Here is a 26,128-nt window from a genome sequence, read left to right on the forward strand (position 1 = left end):
GCTGGGGCAGGCCGGCGGCCTCGCCCGGGGCAGCCCCGGGGCTGGGAGGGCTGAGGTGCCGCAGTGCGGGACGGAGTCCCTGTGCCCTGGCTGAGGTGCGGGGAGGGGGCGGCAAGCTCCTGAGGTACCGGCGGCGTCGTGCGCCGTCCTCCCGCCGTTTCCCCCTGACTGACTGGTGTCTGGGGGGGGCAACAGGTCCTGCGACGGGGACGGCCGGTTGCAGCCTCCCCCCCGCGCCGTCCCTCGAGCGGCCGGGACGAGGGCAGCCCTCCGGGGAGGGCAGCGGATCCCGGCGGTAAGCGGGGTGGGCGCCGAGCCCGGGTGCCGGTGCGGGGACCGACTCCCGCCGAAGCCCCTGCCCCACGGCGGGGTGGTTCAGCGCCGTGGTTCCCTGAGGAGCTGCCGGCTGGACGTGTGGGGGAGGTCGGAGCGCGGGAAGCTGCGGTTTACCCCGGCAGCCGTCAAGCGTCGTCTGAGGTGAGAGCTCATGGCACCTCAGCGTATGAGCTCCTTAGCCTGAGCTCAGGGAAGGTATCTTCACTCTTCCACGTTTTCCACAGGCTAGGTGAAAATGCTGGAGTGTCAGGCCATCTCCGGTAGCCTTTCTGAGGAAACCCTGGCCGCCTCTGGCGTAGAGTGGCAGTTTCACTTCAGGACCTGTGTATATCTCAGAAGGGCTTGGAGAGTAACCAAAATCTGCCTTTCTGTCACAAAATGCAAACTTAACTCATGACAAATCATATAGAAACCTTTGCTCTTAGAAGCTTGTTCTTTTTGGTAATGAGGTGAGAAATGGTGCTTTTTACCTTTTTCTTTTTCCCCCCCTTCCCCCCCCCTTTTTTTTTTTTAAGCAAGGTGCTGTGAACATTAAAAATCTTTTACTGCTTTGCTTGTGTTGCATTTTGCTTAGCCTGTTTTACTTTCTTGTTCTGGTGGACTAGAACCAGCTTTCTGTTCAGCTCGGCACAAGTCAAGATAGGTATGCCTTAAAAATAGCTTTCTTGACTTTTTTTTTTTTAATATTTCTCTATTTTAATGTTAAAATTACCCATAGGTTTTTAAACACCTGAGAAATATCTGGGATGGTTTCGACAGGATGCTTCGAAGTAGTGTATTTCAATAACTGAAATTTTAAAAGACTTAATAATTATTTTTAAACAATGCATTAAATATGAAATCTTCCTGATACCCTGAAACACAACTCTTTAGAGATCCTGAAGTAATCTGTTTTCTTCCTTTTTTTTATCCTTTGCACTTTGTCTTGCTTATGTCTTATTTTAGGACTGGATAGGTAGGTTGAAATAACAATTTAAATTGATGGTTTTACCAAGTGAAATATTTCATTATACGAAGTTCGTTTTCAACAACTTTCCTCTTAAATTCCACTGCCCTCTACTGGCTGGACCAGTAGGGTCCACTTGCCCAGTGCTCTTCCCTCTCCACTGTTTTTTACTCCTTTGTTGGTTTTCTTTTTCTTTTTTTTTTTTTTTTAAAGTCAGAAACTGTTGAAAAGTGTGCAGTTAAAATCTACTAAAACAGTGTCTTTACAAGGTAGAGAAGGTTGCTGGCAGGATGATCTCCCTAAGGAGCCCTGAACTTTAGATTTCAATCTTCTCCTTGATCCAAAATAACCTAGTTGGGCTGATCTTGAAGTCACACTGCAAAGCCTATTTTCAAAAGGTACAAAGGGAAAAAAGATATGTTGGATTTGGAATCTGAGGACCGAGAGTTTACATGTATAGCTGGAATATTGTTTTGACTTTCTTTTCTCTGTTCCTGGGTTTTGGAGAAAATGCTGGGTTACTATTTGTTTGTAAATATAATATTTTTATAAATATTTTGCAAATACAGTTACATAAAATACTTTTAATATATAAATATTTATAAATAAATATATGTTATATTTCCCCCCCTTAGGTATTTCGTTTTCTCCTTTTCCTATTCATGCTGTTTTGTGTTCTACACGTAAACAGATACATGTCCTTGAGTATTTGAATAATCTCATCTGCCTGACCAGTCTTTTCATGTGAGTGAAATCAGATGGAGGATTAAGGCTTGGAGAGAGAATCTAAGAGTTCAACACATCTTTGATAAATAAATTGTTCAAATGAAACTTTCAGCTTTTTTTCTTTTATAAACCTGTGAACCTTCATTATTGCAGACGTGTAGCCAATGCATTTGATCCTCTTCCTTCACCAGGCTCTTACTGTCTGAATGCTGTCCCTGAAATCACACTTTCATCTTTGAGCTGTTAAGTCCAGTATAAGAACTTAGGTTATTTTTAACCTTGCCTAGTCCCAGATGAAATATTTTCATTTGGTGTGAGTGTGCCTCTTTCCTATGTAATGACAGCATTAGGTGCAGATGATCGTGAGTTTTTCTACAGCCTGCAATGGACTCAATGCTCTAATGTGCTCAGCATCTATTTCAGCAGAGGGCAGCACATGGGGATATTAAATAATTGCATTTCACTTGACCTTTACAGTGACTCAGTCTTTCTCCCACACTTCAATATTCTCCAGACGGGATAAACCTTGGAAATAATGGGGGTTTTGTTGGAAATCCTGGTTTTGCATATGTCTCTTAGTTGTAGAGCTCCCAGGTTTTGAACAGGGCTTGGCTGTCATTTCTGGCATTGCTATTTGGAAAAAAAAAAAAAAAAAAAGTCTTCATAGTGCTCAACTTTATTTTGTAAAACTGCCAGTTCCAGAGTCTTTTCTGAAGTTATCTAACTGGGCAGGAAGTGGCCGAAGGTGGAAGCCAACAATAATTAGACTAAATCAATTTTTTTTCATTCATGCCTACCTGGCTGCACCTTTTTCCCCTTACCAGAACTGTGATGATCTAGGGGAATGAGCAGAAAAGGGGATAAATTAATGGATGTTTTAATGAAAAAAGGAAAAGGTTTCAGTCACACCACAAGCCGAAGGAAGTATGGCTGCTTTGCAGTTGGTCAGACTGCCGACCTTGCCTCTTGTGTCGCAAAGAGGTTTCCAGCGGCTACAAAAGAAGTGTGCTGGGGCCTGCTGGGCTCTGATTCTGGCAGCAATGCTTAATGTTTTCATTCTATGGTTTTCTCATCTATATATTAAGTCTGATGCTTTCCTACTTCTTATACAGGTTGCGAATGTAGTTGTTTTTTTGTTGGGATTTTTTGTTGTTGTTTAAAAGATTTTAGGTTTGAAAGGGCATGGGAGAAGTAAAGTTCTTTGTGAAATATACCTAAATTCAGTGAAGGAAAGTTGTTTTAACTTCTATACTTCCCTTGGTTTATATGAGTTTAACCAATTTATTTGTTTGAGAATGTAGTTATTTTTTTCTGCTGAGGTAGCAAGGCTTTCCATGTTGGAGAATACTGTTACTACTGTGGCAAACAGCTAAAGTACTGAAAAAAGGTTGGATTGTAGCTAGTTGACAGGTATATGGGAGTTAAAACTGAAAAGGCATCCTGATGCTTTTTTTTTTCCTTTAGGTCAATGTAAGATAGACTGCAGAGGGACGTATTTCAATAAAATCTCCTTTTAGGATCAGCAGACTTGTTCCTTGTGACTATGTTCTGTAACTCCAGAGAAAAGGAGCAGGATGTGGGTTTTCAAGATGACTGTATGATCCTGTCCTCTTTAACATTTTGTATCTCAAAGTGCATGTCCTTTTTGAAAGTAAGGGGATTTCTTTGTGTTTGTCCCACTTCAGCAAGTTACTTCTTCCCATCTTCACAATTTCCCTAATATTACATATGCTTTTGTTTTCACCTATGAAATTCCAAATGCACTTGTGTTGTAACTCATTGTCTAAAAAAAGATCTGTATAAAGTTTCAGACATCATCATCTCCCAGGGATTTTAGCTGTTGCTATAGAAGCCTCAATTCTCTTTTGAGAGACCTTTCCAATATAAAGAAGTTGATACTGGAAGAAAGTTGTCATGGAAATATGCAGCAAAAAGAGAAAGGAAATCTCAATTTGATGACTGTTGCATAGGCTTAGCCAAGTCGGTGAAGTGGCTTTGTATCTAGAGATCTGATTCTGCAGATTCTTTGTACATTCCAGTGGACTGAAGGACTACAGACTAGAACCTAAAGAAAGAGATTATTTAAGATTTATATAACCAAAGATACCTCTTCAACTCAGTGAGCTTCCTGTTTATCCAGATTCAAGTTTCCTCACCGCATAATAACATCTAAAAAGCAGTATGTCACTAGGCTACCCAACCCTCCAGATGGGGAGACAAGGTCCCTTTGGAGCTGAGTTTGTGGCTGCGTTGCAGGAACGGGGCTCACCAGTTCCCTGGTGTCAGGCCATTGGGGTGGGTGCAGAGAGCAATGTTATCTGTAGCTGCCACGAATGTTTCTCTATTGGAAGGAACCCCCTCCAGGTGATGTTGGTAGGCCAGGGAATTTCCAGCAGCCTGGTTCTAATGTGGGATGAGCTGCAGCACAGCTTTTTATTATACTTCTGGCAATGACTGCTCTGAAAGGATTTATAGAGCCACCACTATTGAAATGAGGCTTTCAGAACCAATTTTTAAATGACTAACTAAAAATAGTTTATTCTGCAAGCTTCAGTGCCATGTCAGATTTCAACAGGAGTCCTTTGTGTCTGGCTAAATGGTGGTATAAGCAGATCTCTCTCCATAAATTTCTTGTCCACTTATACCATCACTAACCCTGGTTGGTTCCCTGGTTTCAAGCTTTTTGTGTCTTTCTGAGTAAAGCCTCCTGATATCTAATAGATGTGATTATGAGTGAGCTGCCTTTAAATATCTATTACCAGTGTCACCATGGTAACTGCTGTGAGAGTTTCTTGCTGGTAGAAGGTTTCCAGCTCCCTGAGATACAACAGGGCAAAATGCTTAGGCTGTTGTTTTCACGGTTTGAATGAGATCACACACATATCAAAGAGGAAAAAACCCCCCATATTTCTTATTTTTAATGACAGTGAATGTTAATGGTACTGAAAGGAGTAAGATTGATTCTGGAGTCTGTCCTCGTATCAGAGAATAGAGGACAGTTACACAGGTAGTGACAGACCAAGCTTTCCCTGGAGAGCATGCCCTCATCAGCAAGCTCCTGTAGGAATAGGAAAATTTCACTCTCCTTGACTGAGCCAACACTTGGCCTTTCTTTTGATACCATCAACAAATGAACTAATTAATCCTAATGAAGGATGCAAAATCGTGATATTCCACTTGCCACAGGAGCAGGCAGAGTTGTTGAGTGATTCAGCGTGGAGTACAAAAAAATTGAGCTGGCTTGTGTGTTCTCCTTTCTCTGTATTACCAAACTGCTATTTTTTTTGCTCTAGGCTTCAGCTGCTGTGTACCAGGCTAGCAGTGTTAGTTGAGCAATACCCAGAGCGACTTACCTGCTGTCCTGGATTTCCTAATCTTCCCCTTTCCTTCTCTCATCTGCTTTCTTTCCCAAGTTCTTGTTGCTTGGCCAATCATCCTCTCTTGCTCTGTAATTACTGCTGTTTCTATAGGCTTCTGCACATGGCAGGTTCATAATGTCCCTCATACTAACCCTGTCACCTCAGGGGGTTGTTTTGCTTTCATTTATTTATTTATTTTATGGTAAACAGGTCACAAACTCCATAGGATACTTCTTCCTTTTCATGCAATCTATTCTCTTGCTTCATTACCCCCCTATTTTAGTATCTGCTGGAGATTTTAAATTATTGCTTGCTTTTATGGAAACTTGGAAAGCTGAGCACCTATTTCTGCTGCTCTCTCGCTTCATTAGCTGTGCCCGCTGCTTTTGGCGTTTAGGCCTTTTACCTTTCGGTAAGGGAGGCTTCCATTCATGTAACGGGCTGTTCAGTGTAGCTGTTCTGTACAAGAAAATGGGAGGCTGAGCTTACAGACCTTGAGGAGAGGTGCAATTTGCATTTGCTTTCTGCATTTGTGTGTGTGGACAACTGACATGACAGAGCCAGAGCAAGTGGTACTGTGCACCTCTGATGGAAAGAGTTCGGCCTGTCTGGAGGATGAGCTCATGCTGATGAAGCGCAGATATTTGTCCTTACCTGCCTCATAGGCAACATGATCCACATACTAAGATCTTTTTTGCTGAGCTTAAAAGTGCTCATAAATGATTTTAGTTATAATGTTTATTGTGTGCCAAATTTGGACTGATGGTTTAAAATCTTAAGTAATTATGATTACTAACCAAGAAATGCAAGGAAATAATTTTTGTAAGAAATCCGGAAAGCAGAACCTGGATCTCAGAATGGACTTTGCTTCCATTATACCACTGCATGTTTCTTAATAGTTATTCTGTAACACTGCAGTTAATACTGGGAGGATCTCAGTGTTTGGGTACTTCAAATTTCAGCTGCATGGTTAAATTTCTCAAGCCTGCTAAGTTGATTTAAAAGTTTAAGCAGTAGCAAACGTGTTTGTTCATACAAGCTGTCTGGAAGCAAGGAATTGCTGAACTTTAATTTAGAGTCTCCTTTTTTTCTGGATTTGCTTATGTCACCAAAGCCAGACTTTTATACTCTGATTCTGGGTGCCTATGTATAACAATATGCATGTTTTTTGCAAAACTGCTGACTTATTATACGGGAGCTAAAATCAATGGGCGCTGTAGATCCTTACTAGCTTGTGATATTTTGTCAGTAATTTATGTGCCTTTGTTTCCCTACCTGTAAAATAGATGAGTTATTAAGCTACTGCAATGATTAGCTGATTCTGTTCAAGTAATCTGTAAAAGATGCAGAGAGCAAGAACAAGACAGAAACTCCAGACATTGCTGTATGGGGAATCAAACCCTACCAATAGCTTTTTTTCTGAAATCCTGATCTACATTAGAGGTCTTGTTCGTCTCCTGGGACTTGAACTCCTTGTGCTTCATCAGTTTTCTCCGTTAATTTGTCCTAGTTTTTGTTGCTGCTGGGCTCCCTGTGATGCACTCTATGCATCTAGGCATACCCCACAGTTCTGTCTTCATTCAGGGCCTGTCAGCAGTTCCAGTGCAAGTCCCTCTGAAACAAAGCTGACAACTCAGGTCTTTTATTTGCATCACCCTGAAACACGCCAAAAAGTTCAAAGCAGTGGGGCATTCCTCCACCATCCTGTTGGTGTTTTTTTAATCCTAAGGCAGGCTGCAGCACACATCTTTTCCAGTCCTTAATTTTCCTGCACAGCTCTTCATTGTCAGTGATCAGCAAAAATTTAATGAAATCGTTCTCTGTTCAAGGCTCCTTAGTGTTTCTAATGGATATCTGTTGTAATTCCTTTCCCGTTAGGTGATAAAATGCAAGCTTTTCCAGCATGTGATCCCTCTCGGACAATAAACAAAGGGAGCAAGTAGGGTTGTGCAGTATTTTGCCTGTGTAGGTAGTAAAAACTTGCTGTGCTACTTGAATATGGTAATTCTCTAGGAATTGTTAATGAATGCACATTATAACTTATATATCAGAAAACTAACTGTGAGGAATAAAAATGAATGGAGATATTCCCTTTCCCCTAAGTCTTTCATTTAGTCATTGAAATAAAAAAAAAAAAATCAGTTAAGTAAAAAAGAACACTGAAAGTCTCACCTTCCCCTCTCAGGGAAGAGCACTGAGTATTGTCTTTTTCACATATTTGGATTTATCTGCATTTTTAATAGAAGGGTGACTGCAGTAAAGCTATCCTTGGTTTGTGCTGTCTCTCTGATGCCTAAGAAAGTGCAGACATTTGAAAATTGCAGAGAAAAATAAACTTCAGATAAATGTGTGCAAAAGTGATCAGAGACTTTTATTTTAAATATATGAAATACAATGAATATTCCTTTACCACAGATTTCCTTCCCCATTTTGCCTTGTTCTGTGGGTTGGGTTGTTGGTTTTTTTTTTTGGTAGATAGAGGTCTGTTAACTCTTCAGTGTTCTACTTGGAAATGACAGAAATACTGAAAAATGCTGGTGCCTCTTACAGACTCTTACTTTTGAAACAGGCAGTTTCCTAATTCTATTTTTGACTTAGTGGCTGTTCCCTTGGAAATTTTAAAGTTGTTGTCTGGTCTTTTGAAATTTTGGCAATAGGCACCGGAGGAAGCTGTTTTTCTTGTCTCCTATAGCACTCCATGTTCCATAAAACATATCTGCCTTTTTTCCAAATTTAATGATTCTAGTCTCTTCCAGCAACAAATATTTTCTCTAGTTGCAGGTCAAAGCTGGTAGCCATGCCACAGGCTGAGCTCCTCAGGTATATGAGTGGGAACATGAAACTGTATAATAGTCTCTTAAAAACATTCGGGGGGGGGGAATGTGAGTTCTCCAAGTCAGTGCACACAGCTTTCTTGCACTGGCGGAGCCTCTTGGCAATAGTTCCAGGAGTTCACTCTTTATATCCACCCATTTGATCAGCATCATCTTGTTAACTGAACAGCAGTTGTTTTTGTCAAAGTGAAAAGTGGTGCCCCATGATTCATTCTGCAAATGTCCACTAGCTGCTTGAACTTCCTGACTTCTGTAGTGGAACTGAGAAAATAAAGAAGTTTGTATCAGTTATGTACAAAGAGGAAGAAAGCGCGGAGTAAATGCTGTCCCAAAGCCATGGCCTGACTCCACTAATACTTGCTGTCTGATGCAGACTTCCCTTTGTAATTACTTTTGGTTTAAAACTCCAGACAGTAATGTTCCAAGCCTTATAACTGAATTAGAGACTTGCTTTAAAAAGACATTGTTATTGACATAATAGCCTTGTTTATGGAATTTCTCTCCGTTGTAATTAAGATTGTTGCATGCACAAAAGCAGTTAAATATAGCATAAATATCTGTAAATGCAAAGATATTTTAAATCTTGTTCCTTGTGTAAGCCTTTTTTTCCACGCTCTCTTTATGTGCATTTGTTTCTCAAATAAGCTATGCTACTAGAAATTCTGCCCTTTGTCCATTCTATTAAGTTGTGTTTCATCCATATTCATTCTTGTAAAATTGCACAGACAGTGCATGTTGCAACATAAAGCATTTGAATTCCTCAAATGCAGTATTTTAAAGGTGCATTGATTAGTGGGGTTTGGTCTTATTCTCTCATACCTTGTTGCAGAGTCGTGGGAGCTAGTGGATTGAGCAGCATGCAAGCAATATGCTCACTGTTATTTTGTCTGTCAACCAAATATACCAGCTGGGTGAGAACCTGGCAGATTCTTTAAAAAAGTTTATATCACTACTTGAAATTGTTTTCTCATCCTGGCTGTGTGAAAGTAATTATGGTTAAGGCCCTGGACAGGCCATAGGCTTTCTCTGAGTCTGGCCAACTCATTTTAGCTGTCTGTTTCTGGGCTCTTTGTTCATTAAACAGAAAGGCACTTTTTCAATTCAGAAGGTTTTGTGCTGGTTAATTCTTTGGTCTAAGTAAAGAGATCAGATAATTATAGCAATAAGTGCTACCAGAAAACCTCTAAATAAACAAATGTACTGTCTGGTCTTGTTGGCTTTGGGGAAATTGTATGCCACTATTCCAGCCTGTCTACCAAAGCTGAAGCATGTAAATGCTGTGACTGTCTCCTTATGTCCAAGAATTGTCATTTTTAGGTTTTGCTCAAGTTATATTTATCAAAGCTAAAAATACCTTTGCGAATGAAATATAGTAGCTCATCTTCTCTCCCCACGCCCCTCATTTCAGTTCTTTATTTCTCTTGGCTGAAGAATAGGAAAACCTATTGAGCTGACAATGCTGCTCTCCCATTGAGCCCATATGAACTCACCAGCAATGGCAAAGAGATAGCGTGCTGCAGTCCAAAAAGTGTGCGCGTTTTCTTCAGACAAAGAAGCTTTTCAGCAAGGTGTATGCAACTGATGTCCCTCCCGTTTATGAGTTCAGGGTCCAGGGACCTGCAGTCATTTGCTTCCGAGTCAGTATTTTTCAGCTGTATCTCTTCAGTTTTGAAGGTGGTCCATAATAAAAGCAGAGGGAGGGACTTGCAGTCCCTCCGCTGGGTACCTAAGTGACCTCTTTGCCTATGCATGCATCACTGAATGTAGTGTCACTTCCTCAGGGAGGAGAAACACAGTGTATGTAGATCACACTATCTACAAGAACTTTGTTAACATGAATGACAAAGTACTGCCTTCTTATCCGAGCTATGAATAATCTCAAAACCTCTAAATGTTAGACGTATAAAAAGTACGGAATGGATAAGTTCTTCCACCTGTGATCACACAGCCTGTCCTCGGGTACTGAAGAAACTGGCAAAGTAGGCTGGATAGAAGGATTGATACTGCGGGTGTCAGTGAACTTGGAATAGCATCTGGCATGATTGGGTGAATGTTTAGGGACTTATAACTAATAATGTATCCTTGATACCTGCCAAAAATAGACCATTATCACATGCTAAATAAGTCATGGTGTGGTTGTCTTCTTATTCTGGTGTTTTAAGATCTGAAGGCAAGAGTTTCACACTCTTAAGAATATAATGAGAAAGCTGGATCCCAAATCCATACCTTCAGAAGGGATTTAGCTTGGACTCAGTCTGTGTCTTAAGGTTTGGTCACTCTGAGGTAACAGTAGTGGTGCCAACACTGAACTGAAACGTAAATTTGCTCTTGGCATAACATTAGCTTCCTTAGAGTAAGGGGTTCCAGAGGGTGCAGTAAGGTTGAACTATTCAGGTGCAGCAAGTCTTTTTAGGCTCATATTGTAAATCTTCCGTATCTCTCTATTATGAGACTAGTATTGTAGCATCAACATTGCTTATATACTAGGTTCACACTGCTGGGAAAGGATCTCTGCAGTTCAGGAGAGAATTCCTGATCTGTAGTCACAGTCGGACTGTCTTGGGTCAGAGACATCAGAGAGTGAATAGCCCCCCCTCTGGACACAGTTGAATGAAAAGCCCAGTTCTAAAAACCTTAGGTTTCTGTGTTTGAAATTTAGATTTGGATTTGATTTCTCTTTGCATTCCCTCTGTTTCTTCTAACTTGATACTACCTTTGCCTGCTTTGACTCTGTTAAGATCTCTGGCCCTTTCTTTTTTGTTTTCAGACACTAAATTATCTTCAGAAAGCTTAAGAAAGAGGAACGATCTTGAGCATTGCTCACTCTTGTCCCTTATTTGCTCTCTTCTAAATAAAGAACAGATTGACACTTCTTGGACAGCTCAAGAGAAGTCACTCAGGATTCTAGCTACTTCTTGTGTAAAAGCCTCTGTCTTAATGTATCTTCCTTCCCTGCACACACACACTTTTCCACTTTTTTGAAGCAATGATGGAGGCAAGGGAAATGTCGGAAGGTGTCCTGGCTGTGATTGCTGGCACTCTGGGGGAGAGGTTATTAGCATGGAATACAAAAGCTTCTGAAAGCTGCTTCTGTGGTTTCCTCTGAAAAATGCCTTCTTTCTATGGCCACCTCCTTGCCCTTCCTACATTGTATGTACCGCATGTTTTTACTTGATTGGATCATGCAGACTAGTCTGGGTTTTATGCTCTCTGCCAGTGTCCAGTTCTGCTGTTGGGGATGATGGGATACTGAAAGAAACTCTTTGTCTGCTCTACGGATTGAAGCATCTCAGTGTTTTGGAGGTGGGATACAAATAGCTTTCTTGCATAAATCCTCCTTGCTTTGATGAAAATATAATATTTCTCATTCCCTTGAGTAAGCAAGTGTGCATATGTGTGTGCTGAATGCCAAAGCGCTGGTGAAGCCAGCTTGCTTCCGTATGTGAATCATTTCTCAAGCAGCTCTCTGTGTCTCGCTGCAATGTGGTTTTCCTCTCAGGGAAGCACTCAAGCCCTGAATTTTCAGTCTGGCTTGCACATGCTCTCAGAAGCTGGTGGGAGACAGTTTTCTTTTTAATGCAGAAAAGAGGACAAGCTTTTACTGTAAGTATTTTAATATCTTTTATTTTTTAAGGTGGGAACTGTATTACCTTTAGAAGGGTTCTAGGATCAGTAATGTATTCTTAGGGTGAATGGACCTGCTTTGCTCAACACTTTTTTTCCTAGTATCTCACTCTAAAACTAAATTGTATGAAAAAAAATATGTATGGTGCAAACAATTCTGCATTAGCTGAAAATGGGCTCAAGGTGGTCTAAAAACCATCACAACAGCAAAAGAGTCCCACCGTGTGAGTCTGTGAGAGCTGGCTACTGTATTTTTCTTCTGCTCTGCTACAGATTTAGTGACAGAAGGGTTGAAAGAAGAAGTTGTTTCTGTGCCTGTTTCTGCTTTCTTCTCTAGCAATTTAAGGTTGTGCTCCAACAGTTAAATGAAGCAGGAACATGAGCGGACTTTCCTCTACTACTGCATGTTCACAAAGTCCAGTCAAGAAAGGGCAGAAAGGAACAAGCTGCTAAGCAAATAGGTTTGACAGCTAGCATCTCTGCAGGGGTTCAGTGAAAGCACTGGGGAGCATACTAGACGAGTACCCTCTTACAACACTACACCAGAGAGCTGCTCGGATTCTCAGCAAGACCCTTTAATTGTAGCAGTTTAAGAGTTGGCCTTAAAATTGTACTGTGGACTGAAGCTTGATCATACTACTACTACTAATAATAGCATTTATATAGCATGTAATATGGCAATGTTGTAGGGATGTAATTAAGTCCTTTATGTGTAGCAGTAAAGGATTACTGGTAGAACTGGTTTGAAAACAGGGATTCTCTACCCCCTTCTCTTGCACACAGTCTAAGTTCTTCTAGATGTCCCCTACTAATCCATTCTGTCTCACCTCCGAAAGGGACTGTTTTGCATGTTCCTCTTCTACTCTTCCTAAATTATAAAGTGCTCTCTGCCCCTGTAACCTCAGCAGGAGAGAGAGGATATTTGATTTGCTGAAATACAGTGTTCTTTGCACAATTTGACAGATAACTAACACAAGAATACCTCATCCTAACATGCACACATGTATGTACTACCCCTTCCCTTTCCAGTTCAGTTCTAAAACAATTTAATTTCATTAGTAGCCCACCAAGGTGGGTCTTTCAGTCCATCAGTGGTCCCCTAAGTCACAGTTGTAAACCATTGATACTGTTGCCTAGATCTGTTCTGTTCCTGTTTGGTATGAATATTCTCCTAGTTTCTCCTGCAGTTTTAGAGTTGTGTCCTCATCTTTGCAAGAACCCTTTCTGTTAGAAGTTCACACTGTCATTCATATAAATGTTCAGAAGTTCCCATTTATTAACTTTAATCAGTGATCTATTCTGCACTTTAATGTAAGATAAATATCCCTCTAAGGGATAGCTTCCAGGTCTCAATTATTTCTCTGCATTGTGATGGTTTGAAAATGGGAGTCGGGGAAACATCCCAGCATGTGGCAGTCTATGTGAGGCTGCTCACTTGCGTGCTGTGTGACAGATGTTGATTTATCTCATTTTTACTTTTTTTTTTTTCTCTGGGGGTTCCTTTCCAAGGCACATGCATGAGCCTATCTTCATAAATATGCTTTTTAGTGAACAATTATGATCCCCTTTTTATAAATGGAAAAACTAAGGCATAGGAAGCTTACATGGCTGAGGTAGTACAATAAATCTCTGCTGGAGCTGAGGATAGAATCGGGTGGAATCCCAAGCCAGCACATTGACTGCGATATCATCCCTCCGCACTTTGAGGGGACGGGGAACCTGCCAGTCTGTGCATGTACCAGGCAGGATTACCGTGTAGCCATGTGCTGTGTGTCGCCGTCTGCCATTCCAAAAACCATCATCGTTCCTTCTCTTTCTTGTAGATGTATCTACCCTCTATGCTACAGAAAAATGTAATGGCAGGTAATTATCAGGCAAACCACTTGTAATTATTCTTAATTTCTTTAGCAGTTATATAACTCTTGCTCTATCTAAAATGAAACCTTCTTTTCTTCCTTCTTGAGGGTTGGCAAAACATGAAGTGTTAACCATATGTGTCACTTGCTTTGTGTTGTATTCACTGGGACAGTAGTTCAAAGAACCTGGATTAATGAGCAGTAGCTACCTTGAAATGGTTCTAAAACATTTTGTTCTCAGCACGCAATATACTGAACATAAATTAAACCCATCTCTTCAGGGCAGAGTCATATTGGGGAAAGCCCAGAGTGACCTAATTCTTTGCGATTCTAACATGGTTGCAACTTCAAAAAGGAAGTTTGGAATCAGTGCATCATTTTTACCCTTCCTGAATCTTCCCTTTGACTTAGGTCTCCAAAGGGTGGATGTTAGCACTATGTAAACCGATGCACTTTCCCTGCTTGCCGTACATTGAAGTAATGAGGGAAGTACAACTTATAAAAATGCATTCTCCAAATTCTGTAGTGTGGAATCGCTTCCTAGATGTAGTTTTGATGTGACTTGGTAAAACTTGGAATTTATTGCATAACCTCTATGTATGCTTTCCGCCACTACGTGCTTTCATGTACACTCTCCCAGTATGAGAATATGCTGCCCCTGCCCGCCTTCCTACAAATGCATGTTGCCACTCTACCCTTCTGATGATGTTTTTTTCCTTGTGTGCATCCATCAGTAATGCGATGAACATGATTCAGAATTGCCACATTTAAATCTACATCTCTGCCCTGGAGTTAGTGAAAGATCATATCAGTCTTTCGTCCTTTCAACCTTACCAAGACAACGCAATCTACTGAAACCAGAGAAGCATGGTGGACTGTTTATTGACAGCCAGCATACAATTGTGCTTCATGGCTTTTTCAGGTGGGACACCATGCAGCTGGTAGTGGCCACTGTCCTTCTGGAGGGCTAATGAGCAGAAAATTACAGATAGGTTGGGATTTTTGTTTCCTTATCCCCATGTTGTTTATAAGATCAGGGGTCATAGGGAGGTAGCAAAGTTTTTCTTGATATATGTAATGGTGACTGGTTAGGTAATCAGTGTGAGGAAGGAGGAGGAGGAGATTGAATATCCATGTACAAACAGCGTAATTTAAATTACAGGAGGAGCATGTTCCCAGACATTTCAAAGTACAGCTTTGGCTTGATTTTTAAGCATCCGTCCCTGCGGCAGATGACAGTTCTGGGTATTTTATCTACAGAAGTAACAAAGATACCTGTATTTTCCTGTCTTATAAATGGCCAGTAATATGGAACAAGGACAAGAGAAATGCAGCTAAATAAATCCTTTGTCCATATGCACACGTGAGGATTTTGTTGTAACTTCTGCATTTTTTTCATGGGATCTAACTATGAATAAAAGATTCACAAATCCAAAACTCCATGGAGAATTTCTGTGGAGGAGGGTGGGCAGAAGGTTTTGCACTGCTGTCATCTGTCCATGCCTGGAAAAGTCATCAGTGACTCTAATGGTTGTGGTGGGAAGAGGATTATATTCTAAGCAATGTTGAGACATGGAGTTTTGCAGTTGCTGACCTGGACTCTGGCGGTCTTGTTGGGATGGTTTCGGAAGCTGAGTTGATGGCCAGAAACCTGTCATTTGTGGCTGGCTGGAACTGTCCTCACCTGGGCCATTTCTGATGTAGTTTAGATGTCCTTGTAACCATTCAGTGTATTTATGTGCTGGTTAATAAATATCCATTTTAGAGAATTACAGCAATCGGCCTAAGGAAATAAGCAAGAAATGCCGTAAACAACACAGAAATGCAAGATTGTCTCTTACAATTGTAACCACAGATAAAGTAACTTTGTCTCTGGGAGATCCAAGGGAGTTTCCATTGTCTCTGTTCCATCTGATACCATGAAGGGAAGGGAAAAAGAACTGGCTCTGCAGAAGTTGCTTATACTGTAGAGGAAGTGAGCCATGTACCCTGTAAAGAAAATTCTCATCTGATGCCATATTAAAAGTGCTTTTCTGAGTTGTTTGGGGTTTTTTAAAGAGTCCTACAGAAGAGCAATTAAAACAAACAAGCAAAGCAAACTAAAACCCAAACCAGTAATTTTCATATGAGGATATAATCTTCGGGCAACCTTAGCATAATGAAGATTTTTGAAGATGTGACTCTTAAACTATATCAGAGCCACTGATGCTTAAATCCTGGGACTGGTATTTTGTTTTGTATTTTCCCAATTATTAGCTGGGTGACCTTGGGCATGTATGTGTCTTAATTTCTGTGTATTTGTTTTATATCTAGAAATTATCAACACTTTTAACTCCTTGCAAAAGTACCTTGATTCTATAACTGCCTAGCTGTATATATATTTTTCTTCACTCTTGAAAGTAAAAACAAAACAAAACAAAAAAACCCCCAAAAACCAAAAAACCCCCAACCCACCAAACAAAAACCTAAAACTGTCTTTGCTTGAGGCATGCATAAAACCAGCAGAATTTGCCCTGTTGTAGCATGCAGTCTGGACATGAAAATTTCCAAGGGGTGTCTTGTCTCCTGGTACTTTACCAGCAACGCATGAAGATTCAGCTGCAAATGAAATTGGAAAGCAGGTCTGCTGAGGTAGACCAGAGGAAACTGCTGCTCAGTGTTTGGGGTCAGGTTTATAACTGATTCTCTTTCTCTGGCCAGCAAAAGCAAGATGAGCCTTTGAGATGAGGTTTTGGCCAATGGGCATATCTTGTCTGTTTCTTTGAGTTGTGTTTGGGTGGAAGAAGGTGGTCTGCCTTGTGATTTTTTTTTTTTTTTTTTTTTTTTTGGGGGGCCTTTTAAATCCAATTCTAATGAAAGTTAAGCTTTGTACCAGCAAAAATCCAGCAAGTGTCTCCGCTTGGAGGAGTAGTAATGGAGGAAGGTTGCACTGAGATAGCCTCAAAGACACTAAAAACAAAGTAACAGAAACTAGAGAAAAGAGAGGATGGATGAGGTAGATACAGAAATACTACACAGCTGAAAGGAGCAGATGCCTAAGGAAAGCTGCTAAAGATGACCAAAAGAGAGTAAACAGTTTGTTTTTATTGTTAGCCCAGTCTTATTTCCAAATAGATTTTTATCTGTGCCTTCTATCTCCAAGTTACCAGTTACTGTATTGGACTTACCAACTTCCCTGGTTTGTGACCCTGGCTTGATTCCTGATATTGGCTAAGAAATCAAGATGAGTCATATGGAAGCATCTGTCAAGTCTAAAAATTGTTGTTTAAAGTGAATTGATGTGAAAGGCAGAAAAGAATTCTATTTTAGCCCAGCTGGCTATCCTGCCATATAGCTTCCTACACACCACTAGAAAATGCTTTACAGTTTACTGAACTTGTTAGATATTTCTATGTTCCAGTTGATAGTTTGTCTGAAAATAGCAGAGATTGATTAGGTTGGAAGGAAAATAGTATAAGCATGATGCAGATTTTACATGCTAAAAAAACCCCAACAAACCCGAACCAGAAGAAAATTGTGCTTTGATTTCATGAGAATGTGTAATAAAGGTTCTGGAATAGTCTGACCTTTTGATGTAATGAAAAGTAACTGAATTACAGGAAAATGGCACTGGGGACTATGGGTTTTAACCCACCAGTGTCACAGGCTTCTGTCCTTTGAGACTCCTATCTGCAAAGTTGGTACTTCTGACCTCATTTTTCAGAAATGCTGGGCATTCACAGGTCTCAATGAACGTGCCATCTGGTACATTACTCTCCAGATCTAGTAATGAGTTTTCATAATTCTTTTTTTCAGTCTTTTTCCCAAAGCAACTTGAATGACTCTGCTTTAATTTGACTGTCCTGTTGAGCGAGTAGTGTTATGCACAGACATGAGAACCAAAACCTAAATTGTGTAAACTATGTGGGGTACAGATAATTTGTATCTCTAGCCCCCAACAGGGATTTTCCTATGTAACTTCATTTCTGCAGATACACTAATAATTTTTATTTACTTAATAGTGTAACTGCTAAGTTTCTTGACTGTGAAATAATATTGCTTGTCATCACTCTACTCTTTTTAGTTATTCAGAGTAAAATAGCTTTTAATAGTCAGCAGAATGTGTTTCCTAGAAGTTTGTTCTACAGGCCTGGTGAATTATTCCTTTGATGGATAGCCAAGCCTTAAGATCCAAGAGACCTAGCATTGTTTCTGCCGATGCTGACTGCCTGTGAGAGTGAGGATAAATTCTTAATCCAGTTTTTCTAGCCATAAAATGGGAATAATTCTAGACTGGTTCTAAAGATTTTTATTAATAAATGTGTGTGGACTGACTAATGAAGAAATGTCTACATTCTCAATCTTTAATAAAACAATAAAATTTCAAGTAAAATGGACTATCTTTCCACTGTAAAACTTCTGCCAACTGCCAAAATAGCCCCCATCAAAATTTTCCCAATACCCTTTAAAAATACCAGCAAGAAAGGATGAACTATATAGCATGGCCTGAATTTTTAAAAACTCTGATGCCTGCAGGGAATTCTGATGATTACTGAGAGAAAAAGCTCTGTCAGGACCAGCTTTACATTTTTATAAACCCTCTGATTATCTCATTTGCAGCACCTGTTTCAGAGGAAAGGCGTATTCAGAGACCAGTGCTTTTGAGTGTAAAAGATTTTGAAAACAAACACCCCCCACCCCCCCCAAACTCCTGCAGTTTGGAAGTGACTGGCGATAGAACTGATTTTGCTGCTCTGAAGCAACATATTGTTGGCATGAACCTCATGCCTAGCATTTATTTCAACATGGAGCTGCTGCTTATCTTCAGTTTCTACATGTTTTCAGAGTACAGCTCCAAGCAGGGCATGTTACAGGAATTTAATTATGGCCTGCTAGTGACCTGCTCTGGCTGATGCCAAAGAAAGACAGACTTTGAATCTTGGGATGGCAGCATTCTGTTTGCTTCCTAAGGAAAGTTCCCTGTGAAATGTGAAGAAAGAAATTAAAAATAAAATCCTAGAGCTCCAGGCGCTGCTTAAAGCGAGTCATCTTCCGGGAGAATGAGCAGAAGCATGTCTCATCTGAAACATATTGAGACATAATGGGTGTAACACTAGTGATTTTGTCACTGTATTTGCAAAAGCACCTTGGTTGCATCTCTTGTGGAAGGCTGCTTCTCTTTCAGATTTCTCTGGGTAGCCTAGAGATCAAGTCATAATCTCTCTGGGGTCCTTCGGAAGGAAATGCTGATATTTAGTTAAAATACAGTAGACTTCTATCAATATGTACTAAAGCCCCTGGGAGCCATTACCTGGTGACAGTTTCACAGGTGCAGAAATGCAGATACACAAGGCTTGGAAGGTTGTGTGCGAAAGGGTATTGAACAATATACCCTGTTATAGTAGTTACAATACGAGTACATATATACTACTTCTGTCCTGACTTGTGAAAGGGACAGTCTTCCAAGATCCACTCAGATGTGATAAGTTAGTCGTGATCCCATTCCCAAGCTCTCATTCAAGGATAGTTTCTGGCCATGATTGGCTACTTGCAATGTAATTTCTGCTGGCTCAGAAGGATGGTCTCTGCAAGCTACTGTTACCAGGCTTGGCCTGAAAATCACATCAAGGAAGCAGAGGCTGCCATTTAGTTGTTGCACTGCTGTGACAAACTACTGCCTTGTTTAAGATTTGGGACAGAAGGGTATATTTGAGGTGTCTTTTAACCCGAGCTTCTTCAAAAACTGCAGTCATTATTATCTGATATATTTGGTGGACTTGGCAGTGTTAGGTTAACAGTTGGACTTGATCTTAAAGGTCCTTTCCAACCTAAATGATTCTATATTTGCAGCTTGTATTAGTAGCACTCTGTCCTTATGCTCTCTTTTTTCAGCATATTTAGTCATCTTATCTGTTTCTCCACAAATGCTTTTTTGTCTTTCCAGATTTAAAAATTACGTTGTTTTTTAATGATTCACGTATTAAAAAATGGTGTATTTTGAGACAACTAGATAAAAGCTGTATATTATTTTTTAAAATACGATCTATTATAAACTGTTCCTATATGTGCTGTTTTTACACAAGGATTAGAGAAACCTCTCTTTGCTAATGTTAGGTTTCCTCATGCTAACTGGCTGCAGGCATTTTATATATCTAAGCTAATATTTTGACAGTTCATGGCTACCTAACTCAGTCCATGAGCCATTCCATGATACTGAATTTCTAGGGTTTCCCATTGTCCCAACTGCCCACAACTTCTGTGAAACTTTTTTATTGTTGTTGTTTATTTTCCTGTGATGCAATAAATTGAATTTGGAGAAGAGGAAAAGTTGATGTTGACTCCGAGAATGGATTTCCTGCTCTCATCAAAGAACAGCAGGAATTTTTTTTTTTTTTTGGGGGGGGGGGGGGGAATAGTTTTGTTTAGTACTTCTTCTGAAGCAGTACTTTTAATAACTCAAATGTGTGTTACCTACCTAGGAATGAAAGCAACTTAAGATGCGTGCAACCTTGCTTTATTCTTTGAAGTACATATAAGGCTTGTGGAAAGTATTGGGATCTCGCTTCAGAGACTGAAATCTTTATTCTACAGTGCAGATTCAGGTTGGCCAAATACATGAGAAGCCTTATTTCCATCTTTTACAAATGCTGATTCCCATATAAATACATGGAAAACTAATAAACACTAATAAATCCAAATATGTGCTTTTCAATTTTAATTTCATCTGCTTGGCGTAGTAAAATATTATTAAATCCACATGGCACGTAATTCAGCTATCATTACATGAAAAAGCTAGTTTGCCTCAGGCTATTGGCTAGATTTCTTGAGTTATGGTTTCTTGTTTGGTTGGTTTTTTTAAGTACCTCATCCTTTTACTTCTAACATCATGGTCTAATGAGCATATCACTCCACTGCAACTTTAAAATGCCATGGATGACTCAAAATTAAATTCTTTAGGATATCAAGAAAGCATCTGTACAGCTTAAGGCAGGAAAGTATGAGATACAGTTATGAAGAAATCCAGAGGGTATAATAAAGCAAAATGCGTGTGCAACCACCGGATCTACAAAAACCAGAATCTGCATAATTTGGAGATCTAATCAGGAAGGTAGTTTGCATGTGTAGTTGCTTGTTCACCCGTATAAATACAGTGAACGGTATGCCCATTAAAAAAATAGTTTATTAAGTAATGTAAAGCACCAAAGCTTGCTAAGTAGATCATGAACTGTGGGAATGCTAAACAATATCGTCTATTGTAATATAGCTTACATATCTGTCAGTGTTTTTAAAAAAAGGAGCCAAGTGATCAGCATAATCATCAACAAAGATTACTCTGCTTTCTCCTCTAATGAGATCAGTTGATGGCTCCACACTGTACGTGTTAAGAATTTTAACGGAGGCATGGCTATACTTAGCAATAATAATTAGTAACTTTTTTATTTCTTTATTTAGGAGATGACAGGTTAGAGCTGTGGAGAAAGTAGACAGCCCTCCGTGCAAGAGGCATCAAGGATAAATAGAAGAAATGTCACTTGCTAGCTTTGTTCTCTGTAAGACAGCAGCAGAGCACTTGACATTCCCTTCTGCCTCTGTGCAGCAAAACACTCCTTAAATAGACCATCATGGCACCTGGAAGGTGCTGTCAGTGTTGAATACGACTTGGCCCCAAACAGATTTGTTTCCCATGAGTTCAGTGAGTGTTCTTATTTGTGAATGTGAAATAAAGTATAAAGCAAATGATGAGATACAAAATGTGACCTAAGTCCTTGTACTGACAGCCAGAAAGTGTTTCGGCATCTCTGTCAAGGGGTTGCTGTCCAAGTTCACACTGGCCCAGCTGGACTCCAGTGTGATAAACAGTGTGTGCTTACCGCGAGCGCATTGCCCTAGCTGAGACACTGGGCTTATCTCTTCGTACATCTTTTGGTTACTTGTTTAACAGACAAGAAGCAAGTTAGCCTCTGCCTACACAAAAGTGATACGCAGCTACATCCTATGTCTATTTTAGAAAATGAAGCTGCAGAAGAAAAATGTTGCTTATACTGAAGTGTGGGAGATACCAGGCAATCCCCCCCCCTTCCCCCCCCCAACCCAGCAGGCTGGTGGGACTTTAAAAAAAAAAAAAAAAAAAAAAATCCAACCGATTATTTTATTCTGCTCCTGGTTTGGATTGGGCAATGGCTGGTGAAAATTTATGGCTTTAGATCTACAAAAGTTGTACAAGCGATTTAATTGGCAGCTGTCTACGTACTGAGAGAAACAGACTAGTTGTTCTTGCTGGCAGATTGAATTTGTTCAGCTATATCCAAAAAAAGGAATTCATGTTGATTTGCTGATTCCTGGCAGGATTTCTGTCTTGCATAAGTTTCTCTCTGAGGAATAGTGGATCTGGATTTTTGTTTGCAAGGAAGTTGATATTTTTTTACTGTGTTTTGTAAAACTTGGTATTGTGAAACGTCTTTTTATCACTATGGCAACATCAGCTGCTGCTTCTCTAGAAGACTGATAAGTTAAAGATATCATATTTTCCATAGAACTGAGGAAACTTGCTTCTCATGTGACTTTTTAAAAGTGAGTATTATTTCAGTTGTAGATGCTGGATCTAACAGTGAGAGAAGTAGTTTTCTTTTTATTCCAAGGTTGTCTTCAATTGCTGTGGACTTCAGTGTTGTCAGTTACTCTTGCATTGTGCTTCAGCATTCACAGGTGTTCTGCTGTGGCTGACAGAAGTCTCTGATTTACATAGTCCCAACAGAAGTCGGTGTTCCTTCTGTGGTGTTTCATGTTACCAGTCAGTATGAAAAATAAGTGTCTGCAGCCTACTGTGAGGGATTCTCTAGGCTGAGTTTTGATGGGTATGAGAGAGGCAATGAAGTTTAGCATGGCATTTTCAGCCTTTAAACTGATGCCAGATATCTCTGTTGCCTCTCTTTCAGATGATATAAAGACAGTTTATACTTTTGCCTGTGTATACATATATATATATATTTTTTTTTTTTTTTTTAGGGTCTGTAGACTGAGTTATTGGGGAAGAAAATGAAGAGTACTGCCAGGCCTTGGAGTGCAGTGGCAAAGCAAGGGAGTCATGGGGTTGACAGAGGAAAATCGCTTTCCACCACCTCAACAGGAATGAAGACATCCAAGTCCTCGACTTCACTAGCCTTTGAATCTCGGCTCAGCAAGGTACTAACCAGTAGGGACTGTGTGAGCATTATAGCCTTGTTCCAGGTTAAAGCTTGGACCCTAAGACTTGGAGTGGACTCGACCACTGTCTTAAGCATAGGGAGATTATAATTGTGTTGTGTATTAGACTAATGCACGTTTCTGAAAATATTTTGCATGTTATGGGGGAGACACTGTATTTGTAGAAGGTATGAGTGGGTTCTCTTACACTGTCTGTGTGTGAGGGAATTTCTTTAACTTTGAAGACAGAGAAAAATAAATGGCAAATTCTTAGTTCAACGGATTGTTACACATGTAAAGAAACTGAAAGAGATTTATTAATGAATTTCCAGAATTCCTAAAAATCTGTGCCTCTCTTCCTTCAAGGCAAAATATATTAACAAAAGAGATTACTTGCAATGGAACACACACATTTTATGAATCCTATCTTTCTATACAGATATATTTCAAAAATAGCAGGAACTTCTGTCAAAGCAATTTTAAGAAAATGGAGTAATATACCTGAATTGCTGCTACATCTGTACCCTTGCAGCCAGCAAACAAAAATAACCTTGTCGTCCAAATACAGACCAAGATACCAGTAATGAAAACAGACCATGGCTTCCTGTTTGTAACTGTTTCCAATAGTAAAGTTCAGTAAACAATACATAACATGGTACAGCATTTTAATCAAGAGGAGATCTAAACTTCATTAATTGTCACTGTTTCTTGAGTGAAGGATTAATTTACTTAACTTGCTTTGTAGACTCCTAGATGCTCTGACCATCTTATCAATAGGATATTTCAGCCCAGTGTTCCAGGCAGGTTATGTTTGTCATTGCAGTATGTGCTGTATGGCTGAAGCAAGCATCTCTGAAGGAATACTACCAAAGAGACTCATCAGGAAATCTGATACAATTAATTTGTATATGGTGTTAAACGTAGAGGGCTTTCTTCCTAATTACAGCTAATATCTTCAACATGTTGATCATCAGCAAATGCAAGATCATCAAAGTGGTTTCCTTAAAGAAACAGGGTAGAAAAAGGCACCATAGTTGCTGCTGCAGAAGAGGGCACATTGAAGAAATTACTGTAGAGACTGTGGAAGTCTCTAAAGGTCAGAAAGTCAGATTATTCCATTCTGCTCTGAAGAGTGAGCTGACAAAACCTCTGCCAGAAGGCAAAATGTTAGCTGTTTGGTATCCTGGAGCAGATCAACAAGTTAGCTATTGAAACTTATGTGCTCACAGGGTCCAGGAAACCACAGACTCTGAGTCAGAGAAAGAGATGAAAGAGAGAAAGAATTGGAGCTGAGAGACTTCATTTTGCTTTAAGACTTTACATTCAGGCACCGCTAAATAGGGGAGAGTGCTTGTTGTGTGCTCTCCTTTCATTTAACCCAAGCAGTGGTTTTCAGCCTGTGGTTCATGGACCCTCTGGGTGTCACTGGACAACTTCAAAGGAAGTGGGTTTTGATCTGTGAAAACAGTTCAGGTGACCACAAACTGAAAAGGATAGAAAAAGTACTGCTCTAGGGAGACTCTCCAGAGCTTTGGTCTTTTAAAATACTTTTATTTTCAGTATTAAAAGTATTTTTCCTGACATTAGAGGCTGTTATTAGAGGTACACAGTCTGTTATGGAGGCACACAAATGGGAAAGCAGCTGACCAAAGTTCTGAGATAAACTGCTACTTCAGCTTGTTGAAACAACATAATTTCAGTGTTTCTCCTTGAATCTCAAGTTCATTGTGCTTGTATTGCACGGATTTCTTGAGTACGCATTTAGGGTAGACTTACTTTACTAGAAATCCCCCTCCCAAAAAAGACTACACAGCAAATCCCTTGGTCCCTTGCTTTCTCATGTCCAATAAGGCTTACTAAGTAAATTAGTGATATCCACTAATATGTTTTAAAAAACACATACTGTAAAATACCCTGTAAAACAAATAGTTTACCTTCTTCTAAACTTATGAAATGTGTCAGTATTAATTTTTAGAATTCTGCAGCTTATATATTCTGAAAACCAATGCATCTTTTTTTCTGTGAATTATTTCCTTGGTGGTCACATGAACAAAATGTTTTCTTGTGAACAGACTTTGCAGTTTCTCTTCTACTGAGTCCTACAGCTCCTAGTAAAACAACAAGTATTAGGTCCCGCCATGAGATCATCGGCCATCTTTGTTCACTGTTTTTCAATAAACAAGGAGGGTAAATAGCTGAAATCGTATAATGTTTAAGATAAGGCATTTCCAGTTGGTAATTGCGTTTAATCTTGCACTGGCCGCTCTTGCGTTTTATTGTGGCAGGCTGAGCTTCTCAGCTAAATGATTTTCAGATTTTTGGCTTGGTCTCCAGCATGTTCTTTGTTCATGTCAGATACCCTAATTTATGATGCCACAAAGTTTGGTGACTCCTGTTTGGCAAACATGGGAAGGAACTGGTGGTTGCTTGCTATTGGAATAGCTCAGAAGTCTCTTCAGAGGATCAAAGGTCACCATTGGGGCAAAACTGCATGATCCTGAGTGGAGAGACAAGAACCAGCAGATACTTTTAGTATCTTTTTTTGATAGATTAAGGCGGTTATTTGCTGCTTTGACCTGCTGGATGTGTCAGGCTCTGCAACTAGCACTTACCTGCACAGGGCCAAATACCTGACTAAATGTAAACCAGTGAAGAAATACGATGAATGCTATTCAGAGCAAGATCTGAGAAGCCGGAGTTGCCAGTAGTCTGCTCCTGTAAACTATTTTCTCCCTGCCTCTCAATTATTTGCTTATTTGAATGGTCTTTCCCATTTTCATTCTTCACTGTCGAAACAGTAGTGTCTCGTAACCCACTTCTCAAATATCTAGAATGCAAAACAAATATAGAAATTAATAAAAAATTATTTAGTGAGGTTATCAAAGCAATATTCCCATTGGGTTACTTTATGGAAATGTTCCTTTTCTCCCAGGAGCCTTGCATTTTGAACTACTTGATGGGAATATTCAAGGTCTTAATCTTCTGGTTGCTCACGATCTCTATTGCAGCTGAAAAGGGCAAGCAGCGATGACATGCTGACAAAACCAGGGGTGGCAGCAGCTTCTGGAGTCTCTAGGCTGAAGAAGACCATTACAACAGGAGCGATTTCTGAGCTTGCTGAGAGTCGACTGAAGCCCAGCACAGGTAGATACGTGGATTCTGGAAGACAGTCTACTTTATATGAAATATGCCGTGACCAAGATCCTAGCTGAGTTTTCCTTATGCCCCCCCCACCCGGTAGCACAGCTGTAACTTACCTGCTGTAATACTCAGCGTATAGGACGA

The 26,128-nt window shown here is 40.0% G+C and overlaps 1 protein-coding gene across 1 annotated transcript in view; it reads left to right on the forward strand.

The window, feature by feature from the left end:
- The first annotated feature begins 22,692 nt into the window (after positions 1–22,692).
- The window catches only part of SPECC1 (sperm antigen with calponin homology and coiled-coil domains 1), a 44,293-nt gene continuing 40,857 nt past the window's right edge, over positions 22,693–26,128 (forward strand). The window contains exons 1-2 of the mRNA XM_010573693.1: positions 22,693–22,843; positions 25,852–25,987. Of these exons, the coding sequence (XP_010571995.1) occupies positions 22,697–22,843; positions 25,852–25,987 (283 nt within the window). The 5' untranslated portion in view covers positions 22,693–22,696. The remainder of the gene's footprint in view (positions 22,844–25,851; positions 25,988–26,128) is intronic.

Source organism: Haliaeetus leucocephalus, unplaced genomic scaffold, assembly GCF_000737465.1.
Source record: "Haliaeetus leucocephalus isolate CR32 unplaced genomic scaffold, Haliaeetus_leucocephalus-4.0 Scaffold395, whole genome shotgun sequence".
NCBI classification, from domain to species: domain Eukaryota; kingdom Metazoa; phylum Chordata; class Aves; order Accipitriformes; family Accipitridae; genus Haliaeetus; species Haliaeetus leucocephalus.